The 14,461-nt window shown below is 44.1% G+C and overlaps 1 protein-coding gene across 1 annotated transcript in view; it reads right to left on the bottom strand.

Annotated features, from left to right (window-relative positions):
* The window catches only part of CMYA5 (cardiomyopathy associated 5), a 104,902-nt gene extending 92,663 nt beyond the window's left edge, over window positions 1–12,239 (bottom strand). The window contains exon 1 of the mRNA XM_055436249.2: window positions 11,978–12,239. Coding sequence (XP_055292224.2) covers window positions 11,978–12,132 — 155 coding nt within the window. The 5' untranslated portion in view covers window positions 12,133–12,239. The remainder of the gene's footprint in view (window positions 1–11,977) is intronic.
* Between the last annotated feature and the right edge of the window lie 2,222 nt (window positions 12,240–14,461).

The following is a 14,461-nucleotide window of genomic DNA, read 5'->3' as shown; positions in this document are numbered from 1 at the left end:
ACAGATTATCTGGAACTTTCATGATTTGCTTTTAAAAGGAGAAATAAATTTTTTAAAATTAAATTTATACACTAATAAAAAAAAAAGAAATTGGCTAATACAAACAGATGTGTGTACAGTCTTGAGATGAGCACTGAACTCATGAGAGTTCCAGCACTGGCTCTGCCAACAGACTAGGGTCATAACCCTAGTGTACTTCTTAGCCATCTGACGTGAGGTAAATTCCTCAAGATTTCTAAGTTTTCCTCTTCTCGTCCATCAAATGGGGGTGAAAACAATACCTCTATCATAGAGCTACTGTGTTAATAACCCAAACTAACAAGTGACCATGCAAGACTATCTATTCCTTGAATTGATATTGGGTTCCCTTCTTTCTCTGGGTCTCTTGTTCACTCATCAGGAGCATAAACAGGTCAGGGAAATGGTGCTAAGGTCCTGTCTAGCATAAGTATCGGCAGCAGCCAGGCTTTCCTGCAGTGTTTGGACCACAGGGCAATGACACCTTCTGCTGTAGGCGGATAGAGAAGTTGCTAGCAAGATGACTTGGAGACTGACAGAAAACTCCCAGGGCAATGAGCAAGGAGGCTTTAGAGACTAGGACTTGAAGGACCAGTACCTATCAGAATCCTGCCTTTGTGCTCAGGCCCACTTCAACTAATTACCTGTGAAATTATCTGTTTAGCTTCTGCCCTCTCCGGGACTAAATTCTAAAGGCTAGGACTCTGTTTTCCTCACTCTTCCGCTTGTTGTCAGTGTTGCTGTTCAGTCTCTAAGTCACGTCTGACTCTCTGCACCCCATGGGCTGAAGCTCGCCGGGCTTCCTGGTGCTTCACTACCTCCCTGAGTTTGCTCAGACTCATGTCCATCGAGTCAGTGATGCCATCCAACCATCTCATCCTCTGTCGTCCCCTTCTCCTCCTGCCTTCAATCTTCCCCAGCATCAGGGTCTTTTCCAATGAGCCATTTCTTCACATCAGGCGGCCAGAGTATTGGAGTTTCAGATTCAGCATCAGTCCTTCCAATGAATATTCAGGGTTGATTTCCTTTAGGATAGACTGGTTTGATCTTCTTGCTGTCCAAGGGACTCTCAAGAGTCTTCTCCAACACCATTCCAGGTCTAATTTACTTTGCGTTGCATACACTGCTGCTACTGCTAAGTCACTTCAGTCGCGTCCGACTCTGTGCGACCCCATAGATGGAAGCCCACCAGGCTCCCCCATCCCTGGGATTCTCCAGGCAAGAACACTGGAGTGGGTTGCCATTTCCTTCTCCAATGTGTGAAAGTGAAAAGTGAAAGTAAAGTCGCTCAGTCGTGTCCAACCCTTAGCGACCCCAAGGACTGCAGCCTACCAGGCTCCTCCATCCATGGGATTTTCTAGGCAAGAGTACTGGAGTGGCTTGCCATTGCCTTCCCCGAGGCCCTCAAAAATTATTTGTTGAATGAATGAGCCTTTTCTTATAGTAGATACATTTCTGAAATTCAAGGTGCCTCAAATTTGACAAAGCTACACTGTGGCATTGCTGCTGCTGTATCCATTTTGTCCCAAGTGGCCTGAAGGGGCCTTAAACTGATAACAACCTCCTCATGCAAAAACATGCCCTGGAGACAGTCCTCAGAGTAAATTTCTGATATGACTTTCCCAACAGTTCTTGTGATCAATCATCACCCCCTCCTTCCAGGGCCTTCCCCTTATGCACACCTTAGAGAAGACCCCTGTGAAGTTAACCAAAGTCCCATTTATTTTGGTTTAAATTCACAGCTCCAACCTTAGCCCAAGAACCCAAACCATTCTACCCAAACCATAAAGGCATGTATCTCAGATTCTGCCTCTCTCTCTACCTTGACCTCCCCATGTAGTCCCTTGAGGTATGCCGTGAACTTCCTCCACGACTTGTGGGTAGTAAACGTCTCTAGTTTGATTTCTCTTGCAGTTTTTTGCTGAATTGCTGCTCACCTCCAGCACTCTATGTTCCACTTAATAAATGTCAATTTCACAAATTTATAACAGGAGGAAATTAATTTCATTTACAACTCAGCAATTTTAAGTGTCCTAGTGAACTCAGCCAATAAGAAGAAATTTGTGATCAATGAAACTTTCTGTTTAGCTGTGGATTTTTTTTTTTTTTTTTGAAAAGAGTTTACCCAAACTAAGAAAAAACAGAGTAGTGGCTCCATGAAAGGGCTTTGAGTGTTTAGAGTTTGGCAGCATCAATTAATCTTCCCATATATCTTAGACTTTATCAGACCAGGACGAGAAATTTTGGAACTGAGTACATTCCAGTTGCCTTAACAGCGGACTTTTCTCTGGGCAAAGAGTAAAGCCTATTCTTATCCATCCATCTATGACCTGGCTCAAGGGTTAGTCTAGGGGAGGCTTCCCAACAAGTCACAGAAGGGGGAAACGATAACCACAGACATCCTAATTCAACAATCCTCGGTACTTAGCACTGTCCCCTCCAAGCTATTATGTTTCCAGAGTCCCTGGCTATTGTCAATTAAAAAATGAATGGTCAGCAAGTAGTGAAAGTCTACATAATCTAACAGGTTCAACATCCCAACTAAATGTGCTTCTTGAGGGAGGCTGGATGACTTGCATCCATCTGCTCATCCATTCACTATTTATTCATAATGTTAACTTATTAATTCAACAAATATCCCCAGTCCTGAAAATCCTGAGTGATTCTGGATGAAAAAAAAGAAAGGTGAGACAGAGCAGGAATTAGCACAAGAGCCAGAACCAGGAACTAAAGGATATGTAATCACATATTGTGTCTGGACTATCTTTCTGCCTAGCTCCAGGATCACCTGGGCAGAATCTTTCTACATTTCATTTTAAGAAGAATATATATCTTTTCTCTATTCATTTGTTAATGTCCTTAGTGTAGTGCTTATGCCATTATGCTGGAATTAACTGCTTCTTCTCACCAGGCTGTGAGTTTCTTTGGAAGGAATTGTGCCATCCAATCACTTAGGTCCCTCATGCCTATCACAGGGCGAAGCATATAGAATTTGTTATCAATGAACAGTTCTCTGGATTCCCAGTGAAGTTAGTGGGTTTCTAGGTATTATCTGGCTCATTCTTGTCCAGTATGGTATCCACTAGCCACCTGTGGCTCCTGATCACTGGAAATGTTGCTCTGGGGGTGGGGGAGTTGGAGGGGCAAGAATTGAGATGTGCTATAAGTGTAAAATACACATTTCAAGACTTTGCATACAAAAAATAAAATATCCCATTAACAGTTTTTATACTGATTACATGCTGAAATGATAATACTTTGGATACTGAGTTAAATAAATATTAAAATTAATTTTACCTTTTTACTTTTTAATATAAATTTAAATTAAAAGTTTTAAATTATACATGTGATTCACATTATTGTGATTTTATTATCCAATAGAAATATTGGATTCTCTAAGTTTTGGAGTAGGAACAAAGGGAGATTTGGTTACACTGTCTGAAATGAGTCAAGGCTTTCATTGAGCCTAGGTTCAGAATATGCCAGGAAGATAAGACACCTTTTATTTTTTTCGGGGAAAATTCTCTCAGTTAATGTGCTACATTTTAGTAGGTTTGCTGTTTCAAAGGAAAAGAAAAATCCAGCTCTTTCTGTAGTCCCCTATATTGAGTCAAAGTCTCACCAAGGGCATGTAATACCCGTGCAGCCAACACTTAAATAGCTCTTCAATTCCTGGCTCCAAGAGCCTCTGTTTTATCTTCTCTCCTCCCTCAGAATCTGGCATCCTTAGCAGTCACCCGCCCCGTCTCAGCCCTTTCCACTGACCTCAAAAGAGGGCTGTCTCAAATAACACCCATGTCAAAACACCTAGGTAAGCACAGCAGTGGGAGACATCATATAAATAGATGGCAACAGAGTGCTCCACACTGATAAAACCATTTACAAACTTGCCTCACCGTCTGACAGGTTTGCTTCTTATAATGATTAACTCAACGTGAATGTCACTAAGAACTTTAATTCTGTCATCTTTGCCGACCTTTTAAACAGGAACTGGCTAAGCTGCAAATGAAGGTAATTTTTAAGTTTTGGGTACTGTTACAACAAAAATCCTCTGTGCTTAGATACAGAAATTAAAACTGACCAACAGAAAAGACCCAAAACAAAAATTCTGGAAAATGTCCAAGTGATCTGTGACAGTGTCAGTCACTTAATCATGTCCAATTCTTTGCGACCCCATGGAATGTAGCATGCTAGGTTCCTCCGTCCATGAGATTTCCCAGGATAGAATACTGGAGTATGTTGCCATTCCCTTCTCCAGGGGATCTTCCTGACCCAGGGATCAAACGTGGGTCTCCTGCATGGCAGGCAGATTCTTTACCATCTGAGCCACAAGGGAAGCCCCAGTGATCTGTGAGAAAGACCAAAAGCCAGGCTTCATCAGACTATAGTCACAAAAACACAAAAATCATGAATGTCTATTTACATATCTCCCTCCACACTGGAGACCATAAACTTCAAACATTTAGTATAGCATTTGGCACACAGCAGGTGTTCAGTGAGTATATGAATATATAGAGATGCTTACTGTTTAATGGGATAATGCCCTCACTACATTCTTCTTTCCTGAACCCTGAGCGGTATGGTAGGCAGAACCCAGCTTCCTATATTACTCAGAACAAAATCTGAAGACCTTACCACGGCCTACAAAGTCCTACATGATTTGCAGCCCACCACCTTTCAGACTCATTTCCCATTCCTCTCCCCATATATATCGGCCCCAGCAACCTGGCCTCCCTGTGTTCTCCAACAAGCCACAAACATTCCTGCCCCAGTGCCCTTGCACCAGCTCTCCTCTTTGACTAGAATACCCCTCAGTCTCTACTCAAACATCACCCCCTCACAGAGGCTTTCTTCACCACCTGATCCACAATAGCACAACCCTTCTCTGCTGGATTTGTCCTCCTATCGCTTATTGCCACCTGACATACCACATATTTGTTTATTTGTCTCCCCAACCTGGAAAGCCACTCCCAGGAGGGCAGGGACTTACGTGGTTCATTTTGCTCACTACTGTGCCTGGTAAGTGCCTGGCACATAGTAGGAGTTCAATACATAGTCATTGAATGAATAAACAAATGAACATTGAAGTCCAGACACCTGGATCTAGTCCTAATTCTGTGCCTACAAAGTTACGTGACTTCAAACAAATATCCCCTGACACTCAGTTTCTGAGTGTAAAAGGGCTGGTTGGGAAAAGATGTTTCTACAGCCTCTCCTAGCTCTCAAATCCTGCAGGTTTTATAGAGATGGTTTTAACATACAAATTTTGTATGAAGTTTTAGCAATATGAAAATCTTCTTCTGACACCCACAATCAATGAGCCCTTTGGGCACTTCATTATGATTGAAGATGCTGCTCCAAAGGCCCGGGATGAAACCTTTCCCGATCGCTGTAGGCAAGACAGACCCAGGACTTCCCACCTACTACTCTGACGTATTTCATACAGACCTTTCCTTCTTTAAATTTCATTTAACAGTTAATGACACAATTATGTTCATCTGTTTCTCCACCTAGAATGTGACTATCTTGAGGTCAGTAACAGAATTTTAGTGATGTTTGTATCCCCAGAATGGTCCATCGCTGTAAGTAGGCATTCCATGAATGCTTAGCAAATGAATGAATACAGGAAAGCCAAGTGGAATAGGACCATTTCTCAGACTGAAAATAGAGATTTCTTTCTCCCCTCATTGATGACTGGTGGAGAGAAGGTAGCTTTACTGCCAATAATGATTCATCTGAAGGGATGTGAGAAACTACAACATACTGGGAAACTACTAAAGGCAAAGCACTCTTACACATGTCCATATAGTTTATTTAATTCTATGACAACTTTCAGTTCAGTTCAGTTCAGTCACTCAGTTGTGTCCAACTCTCCGCGACCCCATGAATCACAGCACGCCAGGCCTCCCTGTCCATCACCAACTCCCGGAGTTCACTCAAACTCATATCCACAGAGTCGGTGATGCCATCCAGCCATCTCATTCTCGGTCGTCCCCTTCTCCTCCCGCCCCCAACCTTTCCCAGCATCAGAGTCTTTTCCAGTGAGTCAACTCGTTGCATGAGGTGGCCAAAGTATTGGAGTTTCAGCTTGAGCATCAGTCCTTCCAATGAACACCCAGGATTGATCTCCTTTAGAATGGACTAGTTGGATCTCCTTGCAGTCCAAGGGACTCTCAAGAGTCTTCTCCAGCACCACAGTTCAAAAGCATCAATTCTTCAGCGATCAGCTTTCTTCACAGTCCAACTCTCACATCCATACATGACCACAGAAAAAACCATAGCCTTGACTAGATGGACCTTTGTTGCCAAAGTAATGTCTCTGCTTTTTATTATACTATCAAGGTTGGTCATAACTTTCCTTCCAAGGAATAAGCGTCTTTTAATTTCATGGCTGCAATCACCATCTGCAGTGATTTTGGAGCCCCAAAAAAATAAAGTCTGACACTGTTTCCACTGTTTTTCCATCTATTTCCCATGAAGTGATGGGACCAGATGCCATGATCTTTGTTTTCTGAATGTTGAGCTTCAAGCCAACCTTTTCACTCTCCTCTTTCACTTTCATCAAGAGGCTTTTGAGTTCCTCTTCACTTTCTGCCATAAGGGTAGTGTCAACTTTATGAATAAGGAAATATCACTAATTACCCCTTTGCATACATCTGTAAAATTATCCTCTTTTATAGATGAGAAATACAGGGCTCAGAGAGGACAGAGAATTTTCCCATAATGGAATGGCAAACAGAGTTTCCACTCAGGCTTCTCCCTGCAAACAATATTTGTATCACTGAATAATACATCAGAAAGATAACTCTCTGATCCAGTATAAGTACTGGTGCATGTAATGGTTATCTTTTTTTACTTTAAAATTAAAGGTGATTTCCCCCCAGGATTCAAAGGTGGCTATAGATAATTCTATATGTTATTCCTGGAAGGACAAAGAAAAGATACACAAGCAGATGATGTTTTGTATCTTTTGAATTTTAAAAAGTGAAGTTTTTTTTCTGATAATAAAGTGCACTATCTGTTCATTAGAGAAACAACAAAAGATACAGGTAAAAACAAAAGTTTAGTTGACATTATCTTATTACTCAGAGACAAACACTACTAACTTTTTTTAACCTTAAGGTTAATAAGTTACCATAACCTTTATTATGCTATTTAATATGTTAACCTTTACTAACCCTTTAAGCCTTTTTCCAACACATAATTTACTTTATAGTGAGATTCCACATTATACAAAACTTTTTTCAAATTCAATATACGCACTTGCCATAATGTTAGAACTCTTTAAGTAACATTTTTTAAATGGCCTAATAATTCCACATCAAAGAGATGCCATAATCAATCACTGTGTTATTATTTAAGCTATTTCCATTCAGTTATTTTCATGTAACTCTCAATTTAAATAAATCCATTTGTAATTCATCTTCTGCGGATAGTTCTGATCGCTTAAAGAAATGCAGACAATGTTTCCATTCAAGAAGAGAAAAACTTCCACTGTTATTCCCAAACAAGAGATCTTTCCTTTTCCTCTAATAATCAGTTCAGTTCAGTTCAGTCGCTTAGTCGTGTCTGACTCTTTGCGACCCCATGAACCACAGCACGCCAGGCCTCCCTGTCCATCACCAATCTTTCCATGTAAAAGCTAGTTGGATCCATTCACGTTTCCTTATTGCAAGGAAGTGTCTCTCCTCCAAAAGAAGAAAGGTGGTGTAAGTCTAACAGTGGCTGACAGTAAACAGACCCAGCATTTTCCTGCCTTATACCCCAGTAAATATGTAAAGCCTCAGTTTCCTCACATGTAGCAGGGCAGTTACCTCACAGTGTGGCTGGGAGGGTTTAAAATGAGAAAACAGGGACTTCCTTGGTGGTCCAGGGGCTGGCACTCTACGGTCCCAGAGGAGGGGGCCGGTTTTCAATCCCTGGTCAGGGAACTAGATCTCACATGCCACAGCTAAGAGTTCACATGCCACAAGGAAAAGATCCCACATGCCAAAACTAAGACCTGGCACAGCCAAATAGGACATTCTTTAAGATAGGTAAGATAAAATGAGAAAACATATGTAAACAGCTCACACCTAGCCTGGTAAAGAGTGAGGGAGCCCTCTCTTAATTGTAAAACGTTAATGGAGGAGCTGAGAGGAAGACTGTCTCCTTATTCTTGCCATAAATTAGAGAATATTCCAAGCTCTCAATTCTAGTCTCAGAAGAAGGAACTTTAGGCCGTATTTGTAAACTCATGCCAACCAAAATGGTTTGGGTTTTGATCACACTTCAAGGCAGAAGAAATTTCAGTTCAGTTCAGTTCAGTTCAGTCGCTCAGTCGTCTCCGACTCTTTGCGACCCCAGGAACCACAGCACACCAGGCCTCCCTGTCCATCACCAACTCCCGGAGTTCACTCAAACTCATGTCCATCGAGTCGGTGATGCCATCCAGCCATCTCATTCTCTGTCGTCCCTGTCTCCTCCCACCCCCAATCCCTCCCAATATCAGACTCTTTTCCAGTGAGTCAACTCGTCGCATGAGGTGGCCAAAGTATTGGAGTTTCAGCTTTAGCAAGTCCTTCCAATGAACACCCAGGATTGATCTCCTTTAGAATGGACTGGTTGGATCTCCTTGCAGTCCAAGGGACTCTTGTCAAGAGTCTTCTCCAACACCACAGTTCAAAAGCATCAATTCTTCAGCGATCAGCTTTCTTCACAGTCCAACTCTCACATACATACATGACCACAGAAAAAACCACAGCCTTGACTAGACGGACCTTGGTTGGCAAAGTAATGTCTCTGCTTTTTAATATGCTATCTAGGTTGGTCATAATTTTCCTTCCAAGGAGTAAACGTCTTCTAATTTCATGGCTGCAATCAGCATCCGCAGTGATTTTGGAGCCCAAAAAAATAAAGTCTGACACTGTTTCCACTGTTTCCCCATCTATTTCCCATGAAGTGATGGGACCAGATGCCATGATCTTAGTTTTCTGAATGTTGAGCTTCAAGCCAACCTTTTCACTCTCCTCTTTCACTTTCATCAAGAGGCCTTTGAATTCCTCTTCACTTTCTGCTATAAGGGTGCTGTCATCTGCATATCTGAGGTTATTGATATTTCTCCCGACAATCTTGATTCCAGCTTGTGCTTCTTCCCGCCCAGTGTTCCTCATGATGTACTCTGCATAGAAGTTAAATAAGCAGGGTGACAATATACAACCTTGATGTACTCCTTTTCCTATTTGGAACCAGTCTGTTGTTCCATGTCCAGTTCTAACTGTTGCTTCCTGACCTGCATACAGGTTTCTCAAGAGGCAGGTCAGGTGGTCTGGTATTCCCACCTCTTTCAGAATTTTCCACAGTTTATTGTGATCCACACAGTCAAAGGCTTTGGCATAGTCAATGAAGCAGAAATAGATGTTTTTCTGGAACTCTCTTGCTTTCTCCATGATCCAGCAGATGTTGGCAATTTGATCTCTGGTGCCTCTGCCTTTTCTAAAACCTGCTTGAACATCTGGAAGTTCACGGTTCACATATTGCTGAAGCCTAGCTTGGAGAATTTTGAGCATGACTTTACTAGCGTGTGAGATGAGTGCAATTGTGCGGTAGTTTGAGCATTCTTTGGCATTGCCTTTCTTTGGGATTGGAATGAAGACTGACCTTTTCCAGTCCTGTGGCCATTGCTGAGTTTTCCAAATTTGCTGGCATATTGAATGCAGAACTTTCACAGCATCATCTTTCAGGATTTGAAATAGCTCAATTGGAATTCCATCACCTCCACTAGAAGAAATTTAGGGACTCCCAATTTCCAGGAGCTCCTGCCCGAAGTCTCTCTCCTGAAAGCAGCTACAGCGGCCACTTCCTTACCCCTCGCCCTGACCATGGAGCAATCCCTACCGTCTCCTTTCTCTCTGCGTCTGCCTCTCTGATCTGCTGCTAAGTCACTTCAGTCGTGTCCGACTCTGTGTGACCCCATAGACGGAAGCCCACCAGGCTCCCCTGTCCCTGGGATTCTCCAGGCAAGAACACTGGAGTGGGTTGCCATTTCCTTCTCCACTCTCTGATCTGAGCCCTCCCCTAACCCAACTTTTCAATCTGCCAGTCAGTCCCATTGCTCAATAATACCACTCTGTTCTCCTAAATCCTGTTCAGAAGTTTACTGATTTCTTGTTATTTACATCATCAAATCCAAAAACATTTTAATGGGATGGTTTTCAAGACCTCCACCATCACTTACCTCTTCCCTCACACTTCTCTCCACTCTCCTCATTCATTTGGCTTGGTGTCCACCTTACCACGTGTAGTCACAGCAGGCTGAAGCTTGCTGCAGATACATCAACTCTTCACCTGAAGAGCCTGACCTCTGTCAAAAGGCAACGCAACCCCAAAGTGGTACTCTGAACTGCTGTCAGCTGCTCACATTTTAATTACTTTTTGGGGGTTGGAGAGGCATGCATCCCATGCCATGTGCGATCTTGTTCCCTCACCAGGGATTAAACCTGCACCCCCAGTAGTGCAGTATTAACCACTGGACCACCAGGGAAGTCCCAGCTGCTCACTTTTTAGCTTAAACAAGTTTTCAGATTCTCTGCGGTCAAATTTTGGTTGGGCAAAGATAGGGGGAGCCTGGACACCAGTAAGGGAAAAGGGCTATCAAGGCTAGGATTGACCAACGTTCCTTCCCAGTACAGCCCCGGAACCACATGTCCCTCCTCCGGCTCCATCTCCCACAGATGCCTTCTCTTCTGCTGCTCCTTCCTGCACCTCTTGCCCATCCTCCAGGGCCCACGTCATGCCTCCCACTTTGGAAGGCAGTCACAGACCTACAGACTCTTCTGACCTTCCACAGCACCCTGGGCTGTCCTTCCCACCGCACTCATGTATCTAGCACATCTTCTCACGGTCGGTCCCCATGTTGTTTCCTAACTTCTTCCAGAAAGTCTTTGAGGGCAGGGAGGGACTGGGCCTGCTCCCCACTTGGTAAACATGCGACCGACATTCCAGACTTATCTGAGGGACAGTTCACCCTCCGCAGCGCCATTCTGTGGGCGATTTCAGCTCCAGCGCTGCTGGTCTCCGTTGGGAGCACTTTTACCTTTGGGGTACATGGGCTTTCTGCAGGGATGCACATCCATCTGTCACCTTCCAAACCATTTACTGAAATAACAGATTTAGGAAGGGACACGACTGACCGATAAACCAAAAATCAAACAAATGAAAACCCTAAAACCAAAAACAATAAAACCCCATACTCAAAGAGAACAAGGAAGAATAAACCCAAATTCAAATCAAGAAGAGATGATTCCTGCTATTCTCATTTTAGAGGCTACAAGAAAGAAGGCAGGGAGATGGAAATAGAGGGAGACTTATATCTGTACATAGTATTTCCTAATTGTATTCACGTGTGTTGAAATGTGAGACCAAAAAATCAAACAACAACAACAAAAAAACAGTATTTTAATAGCAGGGGTGACAAACATTCAAACTTCTCTTCTCCAGAGAATATATAGGCCTTTGTACCAAAACGAAGTCGTCTTCTAGCAATTTAGGCCAGCACTAGACATTCAGGAGAGCTCCAGTCATTCGAAGTTTCCAGAAAAGCTTTCTCCGCCTCCCCGCCCCCCCCCCCACCTTCTCCTCTAGCCCAGGCTTTAAAGATTGTTGCGAGGCTTTGGGACAAATACTAACGTTTCTGCACAATCGTGCGGTGAGGCAGGACCCAAGTAAATCCCCGGGAATAAACAGAGCGGCGCGCCGCAAGGAGCTGGCGGGGGTGAGGGTTTGGTGATGAAGGAGGAGGGGGTGGGGAGGGATGAACTCGGCGCTGCAGGCGAGCCTGTCACTCCAGCTGACAGCGAGCACCTTCAAGCTCTTCCCGAGGCAGCGCAGAGAAGCCGCGCTTAGCTCCCGGGAATCGATCGCGGGCGGCGCCGGCCCGCAGCGCCTGCCCGCCCCCGGGCGCCAGCGAGGGCCCGCGTACCTGGCGTCCGGCTCCGACTCCGACTCCGACTCCGACTCCACGGCCGTCTCGTCCTCCTCGCCCCCCGACTGCTCCTCGGCGTCCGGCGCCCGGCTCTCCTCCTCGTCGGAGCCGAGGGCTCTCTCGGCGGCGTGGCTGCCGTCGCTGCTCGCCATCGCGCCTGCCGGGCCGGAGCTGGAGCCGGAGCCGCCCGCGCCGCGCCTGCTGTTCTCCCTCTGACGGCGCCTCCGGCCCGGCGCGGCGGCTCGGGTTCCCTCCCGGGGGCGGGTGGGCCCCGCGACTTTAAATAGAAGGCGTCAAGAGGTTTCGCCACCTCTTCTGGGCCCGCGCTCGGCTTCTCTCTTCCCCGGCGTCTGCCAGTTTCCCCGGCCCTCCCCGCCCCAGTCCAGGCAGCTTCCTGGCGAGCCTTTGGGCACCCGGCGGGCGCCGCTCCGAGGGGCGCAGGCTCTCGCGGCACCCGGCTCCTGCCTCTGCTCTAGAGTGGGTTCGGTAGGCTTAGGTTTGGGGCCGAACTGAGCTACTCAATGGACCCTTATCCCAACCTAACAACTATTCCCTTACAGAGCGGAGCACTTCCTAGTAGTTCAGGCACTCGTAATTATCCCCTGCCAGCTCTGCTGTGGTAGGCTTAACTGCGATGCTGGTTTGGCTCCGAAGAGCTCGGATGCCTACTTAGCTTGCTCAAGGTCTCCTTGCTAGCAAAGCGACCGAATGGGAGACAAAGTCTGCCCATTTCAAAAGCCGAGTTGAACCCTTCTCCTTTTATATTTGCAAATCAATAAACTGTGTTCTCTTTCTCAGTGACCCCTGGATTATTCAGCTAGGAAACTTTTATCTCCACAAATCTTAAACTTTGAAGAGGAATAATTTCTCCTACATTGGCCAAAGTCTGTTTTGTCTGAAATTCAACCCAAAGGCCCAGATCATGTTGCCCATGCTTAAGAGACTTCAATGGCTTTCCACTGCTCTAGGACTAAAGCCCAAGCTCCTTGGGAAGATAAACGCTAACAACTCACATCATAGCTGCCTCCTCTCATTTTTAGAAGTCAGGAGTTCTAACATATAAGTCACACCAACCTGTCTTTATTTACAAATTCCTCTCCCCTGAAACTTTCTTCCCGCCTTTATTTACCTGTACACTCATCATTCCAGACTGTACCCTTCTCTGGAATCCCCAGCTTAAGTTCAGTACTCCTGCTTCAAGTTCCCACATTATCCTATATTCACATTGTTTGTGTCTCTTTCCCCCACTAGACCGTAAGTTTGTTCCTCATCTTTGCCCCACTATCCCCATTTCCTACAAGCATGGAAGCTTAGCAAAGTACTTATTTTAGCACATACTAGGTGCTTAATCAATGGCCCCTGCACTGGAGACCAAGACCAGCTATGTACAAGTAGAGGTATCTTTACAATACATATTTTTTCATAAGGATGATTTTATGGCTAGAAGAGCTAACATTGATTTTTAATTACAGAAAATTCTATTCATAGAGTTGTTAAATATGATAAATGTAAATTAGGCAGTATTCTCCAGTAACATGACCTTGTGTGTGTGCATTAGGTCTGTGAGCAAAGACCTGCAGCTAGTCGAGACGAAGTTCAGAAGCATCAGCTAGGGGGCATGTGAGGGAAGACAGCAGAGTCCAGTCTTCCAGGGTTCACTAAATCAGGCTTAACATCAGAAATACGCCTTCTCTTATAGGAGCTAGGCTTTTGCATTAGTAATCCCAAATGTCTGCTCACTAGGACAAAATTGAACCAAATACAGCTATGGGAATCTGTTAAATACTAATCAAAACCACAGGCAGTCATTGTGTATCCCCTCTATTTAACTCAAAATTTGTTAGGAACACTGACTACAGTCAGTAAGATTTGTGAAGATCCTAGCTCAAACCAATCCAAAATTTAGAACTGCAGTACAAACTGCATGTTTTAAACTTTCTAGCACTAATTTCTTAACAATGCAAATAAACAGAAGTGACTAGATCAATATAAACAGAAAATAAAAGAATGTATTATTCACAACACAAATAAGTAATTAATATTGAAAACAATTTAAAAGCCTAAAATCTTCTCTTATATATTGACATACCACTTATCTGACGTATTTAGCAGTCACAAGTGCATAATCTTAGCTTTGATTTACAACTGGGTATTGACTTACAATACCCAGTTTGTACTGATTTACAATTGGGTATAAATGTATTAACATTTTGATCTATTTGTTATAGCAATACAGCTGAAAAGCAGGAGCACTAACAAGGGGCCACCAGAGGGTCACTGAAAGCTGAGAAAACAGTGGCAGTGAAGATGTCCATGACAAGTTCCGGGGTTTTACTAGGAAATGTAATCCTGTAGAGGGAGAACGCCCTAGACACCTGAGAGCTACACACGGTTATGGAGTACTATGGTTATTATTTATTGTTTATAATTATTACCTGGAGTCATTACTATAATATTAATTAAACCCAACACATTCTGATA

This window comes from Moschus berezovskii, chromosome 9 (genome assembly GCF_049115385.1).
Source record: "Moschus berezovskii isolate FMDL1 chromosome 9, NW_MosBer_1.0, whole genome shotgun sequence".
NCBI classification, from domain to species: Eukaryota; Metazoa; Chordata; class Mammalia; order Artiodactyla; family Moschidae; genus Moschus; species Moschus berezovskii.
This window is presented reverse-complemented; position numbering and strand designations above follow the sequence as displayed.